Raw genomic sequence first — 8129 nt, forward strand, 5'->3', positions numbered from 1 at the left:
GCCCCAAAGAAGGTAGCAAGAGTAGAAATCAGGGAGAACTAGAAAGAGCCATATGAGCAGTTATATACCATACAATGGCATTTTAGTCAATTGTGCACTGTATATAAAATAGTGGTCCCTTAGTGATGCTTTAGTTATCCTAGTTTGTGTAAGTATCCTCTATGATGTTTGCACAATGACAAAATTGCATAACAATGCGATCCTTAGAGTGTGTTTATGTCACTAAGTGATAATAACTCTACTTGGTGACAAAGAGAAACAGAGAATCAAGAATGATTCCTAGATTTTTCTTTTTTTGGCTTAGGCATCTATGTGATTTCTGGAGGCCACCAATTAAGATAAGGGACAAAATAGAGGGGAAAGAAAGTATGGTGAAATCACTTGTGGACACACTAAATTTGAAGTGTTTCAGAGATGGATATCTGAGTGGATATGTCTAATAGTTATTCAAAATGGAATTGAATCTAGTTGATACTGAAGTTTAGGTGGAAAAATGAACATGCAAGAATGTATAGGAAAAAACTGTAAAAGAAAAACTACTAGGAGGACTAACTCTACCTATATGAATTATAATCCCCTATAATTCAAGCTGGTTTATGAACAGCAAACACACCAATGGAATAGAATGAAAAGCCCAGAAAGTTTCCCAAGTGTGTATAGAAATTTAATGTGCAATAAAGGTGGCATCTCAAATCACTGAGGCAAAGATGGACTTTTTAATAAATGATGCTGGAACAATTGAGCAACCCACTTGAAAAAGAAAACTTGGATTGTGGAGGTAAGATCCATACCACATACCATACCCGAGTACAAACTTTAAATGTAAAGAAATAAAACCAGGGCTGGGGATTTAGCTCAGTGGTTATGCTGCCTGTCTTGAAAGCCCGCATATAGAAAAGAGTTCTTAAATATGAATCAAAATGTAGAAGCAATGAAAGTTTGATAAATTTGACTACATTTTTAATGGATAGCAGAAAAATGCCATAAGCAAAGCCAAAAAGCAGTGGACAAGCTGGAAGAAAATATTTGCAAGATATACAATAGATAAAGGCCTACTAAATTTAATGTATAAAGAATGCTTGAAAAATGATGAGAGATGGACCAACAACCTAGTAAAAAAATGTGGAAAAGACAAGCAGACTGTTCACATATAATTAAGCAGAAAGGCAAAATGAAATGCCACTAATTCATCTATAGTCACATTAGTGAAAATTTAAATCTCTGTCATATGTTGATTGAAAAGTTTCAGGAAATATTCCATTATACCGGTGAGAAAAAATTGGTCTGAAATTTGGGAAGGGAATAACTTGGAGATACAGATTTGGGGGTCACCAGTGTGACAAATGAGATCATCCCGGCAGAGAAAACATGTGAACTGAGGAGTCAGGACAGAATCCCAGGGAATGCTGCTATTCAGAGTGGCAGCTTAGCTTCCTAGAGGCACCACCACCACAAGGATCTAGAGTCAGGCAGAAGGTTTTGCAATCCGACTGTTGGTGTTTAGAGCTGAGCACTCTTGGCGAAGTCTGTTACCCCTTCTGAAAAGCTGCCACATCTGGGTGTGTGAGGGGAATACCGTGCGAGGATGCTAAAAGATGCCCAAGGTAAAGCACCTGGGTCTAAAAGCTTCCCCTCTTCTTCTGGGTGACCTTCCCCTTTGCCTGCACCCACACCCCTCCTTCTGTCTACATCTTCTAGGTCCCCTGGAGATGGGAGTTTGGGGGAGGCGAGCTCTGGTGACGTGGCGCTCACGTGACTGACCAGGCACTGACTTGGGCACCTACCCCAGCTCCCACTCTGCGGCTGGGTTTCTGCGCTCCGTGGATCCAGCGCCTGAGCTGCCCACAGTGGCTGGCGAGCGGTGAGCAGGCTTCTGCCAGCCCAAGGAGGCACAGGCCTGTCGTGAGTCCTCCCAAGTCGGTAAGAAGGCGAGCGCTGCCTGCGGACCCCGGGTAGAGGTAGAGGTGGGTGGCAGCAAAGCGGAAGGGCGGGGGGAGACGGAATCAGCGAGACTGGTGAGGAAGGAGAATAAAGCTGACAGGGGCAGTGGGGTGGAGGTGAGAGAGGGAAAGGGAGGGAGAGCCCCACCCCCCACAGTCGCAGCAGCCTTCTCGACCCTCCCCTTTCCTTCCCCCATCCATCCATCCCTTTTTGCGCCATCAATGGGGGGGGGGGCATCCCGCAGTGCAACAGTGAAATGGAGATATATTCAGGAAATCACTCCCCTTTCATACAGAATGCCTATGAAGACAAATTGACCTGGGCTGAAAGGAAGCTAAGGGAGGGTCAGATTGCTTCCAGGAGAGAACATGCAAACCCAAATGTAGTTTGGAAGCCATCCTGTTTAGGTGTCCAAGGCCTGAAAAGAAATGGCATCTGGGTCCGGAAGTAGGGGGTGATGGAGGGAAATGGCTGTGAGGAGGGCCCGGATTCAGGAAAGAGACCCTGGGAGCCCATTGAGTGTGCAGCTATTGTCCCCGTGTCGTGTGTCTGCAGGTGTGCACATCTGTTGTGGCCAGCGCTCTGCTCAGTGAGGCCTGAAGAGAAGGAGCCACTTGATCAGGATTCCCGAAGGTCAGTGGAAGGGCTACAGCATGCACAAGGACCCAGAGGGAACTGCCTTTTTTCACCCCCCAGGCTTGGGTGGGGCAGAATGTGGGGCCCAGAATGCCCGTCCCCACAACAGACAGTGCACACATCTTGCCATGCTGAGGGACAGGGCCCACCAGGGAATTGTTGGCTCTCAGTGACAGGAGGAATGTGGTGTGAGTGGGAGGGCAGAAGGCACACCTGGAGGCCAGGCCAGTTTAGGGGAATCCTCAGAAGGGAGATGTCAGTCCTATCTGGACCTAGGTTCCAACCCTGTCTCCTCAGTGTCCTATGTCTCCTTTTCCCTTCACCCCTACCCCCAGGACAGGAACACAATGGAAAATCCCGACCTGAAAAATTTCTTCACTGAAAATGAAGAAAACGAGGGAAATGCAGAAGACAAAATACAGACTGAAGATGAAAGAAAGGCAGAAGAGAAAAGAAAGCCTGACCATGAGGGGAAGCCAGCACGTGAGGGGAAGCTAGAGAGTGAAGGAGAGCCAGATGTTGAAGGACAAGGGGAAGAAGAGGGAAAGCCTGAAACACAAAGCAAGTTGGGCAAGCCACAGGATGAGGGCAGGCCAGAATCCCAGGCACAGCCAGCCAGGAAGCTGCAGGCTGCTGAAAAGCGCCCCATGGAAAATTATGTGCCCCGGAAAGCAAAAAGAAAAACGGATAGGGGGACTGAGGATTTCTCCAAGGACTCTCAGGAGAATTTACAGAACAGTCATTTGAGCAGGCAGGGGATGATGAGAGAGTGTGCCAATATGTCAAGGTCTCGGGAACAGATAAAGAAAAAGCAGAGGATAAATAATTTTCAGTGGATGCAAAGAGAGCTACTAGATGCATATCCCCCAAGGGGCCCAAGAGGTATCAGGGGAGTGAGGGGTGGAGGTAGGGGCCAAAGAGGCTTGCAGAATATCCCATACCTTTAATGCCTTTGGTCTTTGATTCCTACTTTGCTGATGAGCATAGTCTTGGACCTGCTTACCCTAGTAGATACTTTCTGGGTCCTGTGCTTTAACCTTAAGCTGATACTTTGCTTTAGGTATCACTGTCCTTACCAGCAGCCTTTTGACCCAACTACAGCGCTTTGCCTTTTAGTACAGTACTGGATTTTCTTCCATATGCATGTACATTGTAAAACAACAATAAAAAGTTTGCAGAACCATATATTCTGTATCAGCCCATTTTATAAAAATGTAAATGTGTGTGCATAATGCATTTGCACAGAGAAGACTCTGAAAGTGTGTACACTAAAAAATAAGCAATGGTTACTCCTGCACAGTCAAGAATAGGTCTCACCTGGGCCTGGGATTTAGCTCAGTGGTGCCACCGCATACCTCACAAGTACAAGGTTCAGAGTTCAATGCCTGGGACCAAAAAAACCAAAACAAGAATAGATCTCATCTGCACTTAAAAATGAGCCTGACTACCTGCTAGTTATATAAGTCCATGCCATCTAGGGTCTTCCTCAGGTATAACCAGGCCAGTAGATAATGCTGCCCCTTCTCCTAGGTACCCTGCCATGCTATGGCTCCTTTGTGTGTGATTCTTTTCTGTTGTTTTTCACTCATCTCCACCTTTTCCTAATGGATACAGATTACATTTGCCTTATTATAATTTTTAAAAAACTAAAAAGAAAACAATATATGATAAGCAATTGAACTATTGAATAAGCTTATGAGGGCAGTGAAGACACTTAAAATCCCTGTTGGAAGAATAAAAATTAAGTAAAATTCACATTACCTCTGGGACTCACAGCTAGAGAAATCAACTTGGGACTTAAAACAGATCCATTGCTGTAAGATTCAGTCTTGTCTTCTGTTATAGGGAAAATAGCTGCCTCACAGGACTGCCCAGTGGATCCAATGACATGCTAAATGTAAGACCGAGGGCCTTACCAAACGCTCCGAGGAGCTGAAGTGGAGCACACCCGGGGATCCCAGCGGTGCCTCCAGAATGTAAGACCAAAGGCCTTACCAAACGCTCCAAGGAGCTGGAGTGGAGCACACCCGGGAAGGAACACACCGGCCATGTTGGGAAACAGACCTTTATTAGTCTGGCCAGACGGCACTCCCGAAGCAAAATAGCTCAGAGAGGCCACTGGCTCAGAGTCCGAGGTTGTTTTATAGGGGGTTAAGGGGGGGGGGGTTAACATGTGGATTCACAGAAAAAAAAGAACAAAGGTTAGTGGCTCATTGTCACATGCTGATGTTCAGCAGACATCCTGACTGACAGTTACGACCACCCTGTTTACAGATTGTCCTATAGATACTGGGCCCCGGGACATTTGGATTTAGGGCAAACAGATGGCTGAGTAACCTCGCCCTATTACTGATTGTCCATTGTCCCGAGGCAAACACACTCCAACCATCAAATTTACAACAGAATCTAGGGGAGTAATTAACTTTTGAATCACACAGTCCCACACTAAATATGTGAGCTGTATTGAGCTAACTCCACAAGACCAGAACTTTGGGTCCTATCAAACATTCAGGAGGAATAAAGGTAGTTCTTACCTGTGCCCAGGAACAACTCCAAGCAGCAGAAAAGCAGTGTCACTCTTCTCTGGATACTTTAGTATCTGCTGGGCATGCCTGTCTTACTACACCTTGTAATTATACGCCCTGACATGACAGTCACTTCTATGATAGGATCCTCATGGTCACACAGACCTTCTGATTCCCTACAGTCCCCACAGGCTAAAGCCCCTATTTGATTCCAAAAGGAAAGGAGTACACATAAAGCCCTTCTCCCAACTGCAGAGTTTAGAACAATTTGGATTTAGATTTTTGAGATTAGGGGCATTCAACAGGTAAAGTCTATGCAAACATTCCAAAAACAAACAAACAAATAAAAACCCAAAAAACTCTGAAATCTGAAACATTTGTGATCTCAAGCATTTCTGATAAGGGATACTTAACCTATATTAGTAACACGGATTCCTTGCCATAACACCATGTAATGCCTTGTATTTTTTCAGTCAAATGTTACTAAAATTTACCAGAAATAAAATTCAAAGTTATCTTTTTGTGCTCAGCTCACAAAATAGTTGAGCTAGCCTTGTGTTCTAATTTTTAAAAGTTTATCTCAATTACTTTTTTCAAGGAGAGACTGGCCTATCAAATCTCAGAGAAGAAAAGATTTAGAATCTAGAGTCCAGGAAGGAAGAAGCCCTCTGCTGATCAGTTTTCCCAGACACCTGAGAAAGTATTACTTGAAATACTCTGAAAAGGTGGCATGAGAGAAAGTGGGCTCATCCTTCCTACATTGTTCTGGAAACCAGATCTCACAGTGTATCTAATGGCAGTAAAGAAACAGGCACAGACCTCCCACATAGCAGATGCCCTGACCAAGGTTTTAGTTTTACCCATTGGGATGGTCTTGAGATCTAAAAGCTACAAGCCACAATCCCCTCCAAACAGCTCATATCTGTTTACTGAGATGGTGTACCCACTGAGGGCATTCACTGCGGAGGAAACCTTCAATAATTGGAGGGGGGATGATCACCTCTATAGATACCATTTAGCCTCTCTCCCCATCCAGCTATCCCAGTATTTACTCAATGAGCCCACAGACAAAGTGGCCGTGGATGGGGTAATAGTGCTATGAAAGAGATCAACAATACTAACTTCCTCTTATCACACTGATCTGACGACTCTCACAGATAAGTTTAGAATCTGTCAAAAGCAGAGGCCTATGATGAAACACTAATGTGGTACTATTTCCAGAAGAAAGGTTGATTATAGTGGACTTCCTCACCGTGAAGAGGCAATATTTTGTCCTTAAATGGTGACAGTTGCACTTTTTAAAATACCAATTTTTTTTTCTCAGTACTGGAGATCGAACTCAGGACCTTACACTTGCCAGGCAGGAACTGTGCTGCTGAGCCACATCCCTGGCCCTTAAAATACCAGTTTTTATTGGGATATAATCCATATACTATAAGATTCACTGTATGAAATTATACGAGTCATTGGTATTTAGTATACTCACAGTTATGCATCCATAGCCACTAATTTTAAAACATCATCATTATCCAAAAAAGAAATCTTTTTTACACTACCAGACACTGTATTCCCCACTTCAACTTCCTCCCCTGAAGTTTCTGGCACCCACTAATCTGTCTTCTCTCTCTGTGGACTTGAATATTGTTGACATTTCATATAAATGGAATCCTATAAGATGTGTTTTTTGTGACTAGCTTCTTTCACTACACATAGTGTCTTAGAGGTTCGTTTGTGTTATAGTGTGTGTTCCTATTCCATTCCTTTTACTCTCTAATAATATTCCACTAGATGGTAAACCATATTTTAAAAATCCATTCCTTGATTCATGGACACTTGAGTTATTTTTATCTTTGATTATTATGAATAATGATGCTATGAACATTTGTGTAAAAGTTGATGTTTGAACATATGTTTTCAATTCTTTGGGATATATGCTTAGGAGTAGAACTGTTGAATAAATCTGTGCTTAACATTTTGGAAACTGTTTTCCAAGGTGGATTCACATTTACATTCACACCTACAATATGCAAAGGTTTCAATTTCTTTCAAAACTTATTTTTCTTTGTCTTTTTATTTTATCCACCCTAGTGAGTATGAGGTATCTTCCTGTAGTCTGACTTGAAGTCCCATAATCACTAATGATTTGAGTATCTTTTCACTGGTGTAGTGACCATTTTTATAGCTTTTTTGGTGAATTATCTATTCAGAACAAAAGATTGGGTTATCTTTCTATTGTTCACTTGTAAGAGAAATTTATATAATCTAGATTCACCTATATATGCTTCCATTCTGAGTTGTCTTTTAGGTTTTTGATGGTGTCCTTTGAACCACAAAACTTTTTAATTTTAATTAAATCCAGATTATTTGTCTGCCTGTTCCTTTGACATCACATCTAAGAAAACTGTCTAACCTATGGTTGTGAATATTTACTTTTATGTTTTTTTCTGAATGCTACAGTTTTAGACCTACACTTAGCTCTATGATTCCTTTTGAATTATCAATGATGTGATAGGTTTTAACTCATTCTTTTGCATGTAGATATCCTGTTGTGCCAGTACCATTTCTTGAGAAACTGTTATTTCTCATTGAATGATCATGAAACATTCCTCAAAAATCCATTGACCATAAATGTGAGGGTTTAGTTCAACACTCTTAATTATATTTTATTGATCTATATGTCTATTCTTATGCAAGTACAACACTGCCTTGCTTATTGCAACTTTGCAGGAAGTTTGAAAATAGACAAATGCAAGGACTCCAACTTTTTTTACCTTTTCAAGATTGTTTTGGCTATTCTGGATACTTTAAATGTCCACATGAATTTTGGGATAAACTCATCAATTTCTGCAAAGATATCAGGACTTTTGATAAAGAATGCTGGGAATCTGTAAGTCAATTTGTGGAGTATTGCTGCCTTAACAATATTAAATATTCTAATCCACAAATTCAGTTTGTCTTTACATACAATCAGGTCTTATTTAATTTCATCAAAAATGTTTTAAGGGGGGGTGTTTGTTTTTTCTTTTT

At 42.1% G+C, this 8129-nt stretch overlaps 1 protein-coding gene across 2 annotated transcripts; it reads left to right on the top strand.

The window, feature by feature from the left end:
- The first annotated feature begins 1359 nt into the window (after nucleotides 1–1359).
- Nucleotides 1360–3762, top strand: LOC101701165 (transcription elongation factor A protein-like 3). Of its 2 annotated transcripts, XR_015445594.1 has the most exons (4): nucleotides 1360–1604; nucleotides 1699–1920; nucleotides 2497–2574; nucleotides 2913–3762. XR_015445594.1 is itself a non-coding variant. In XM_004875093.3 (3 exons), the coding sequence occupies exon 3, from the start codon at nucleotides 2925–2927 to the stop codon at nucleotides 3522–3524; it is 600 nt and encodes a 199-aa protein (XP_004875150.1). In that variant the 5' UTR covers nucleotides 1744–1920; nucleotides 2497–2574; nucleotides 2913–2924; the 3' UTR covers nucleotides 3525–3762. The 2 variants fall into 2 exon arrangements, 1 of the variants encoding a protein (XP_004875150.1); XM_004875093.3 differs by lacking the exon at nucleotides 1360–1604 and having other exon boundaries at nucleotides 1744–1920.
- Nucleotides 3763–8129: the final 4367 nt, after the last annotated feature.

This window comes from Heterocephalus glaber, unplaced genomic scaffold, assembly GCF_053883595.1.
Source record: "Heterocephalus glaber isolate CG9 unplaced genomic scaffold, H.glaber_assembly_v1.0 deba00001613, whole genome shotgun sequence".
In the NCBI taxonomy this organism is placed as follows: domain Eukaryota; kingdom Metazoa; phylum Chordata; class Mammalia; order Rodentia; family Bathyergidae; genus Heterocephalus; species Heterocephalus glaber.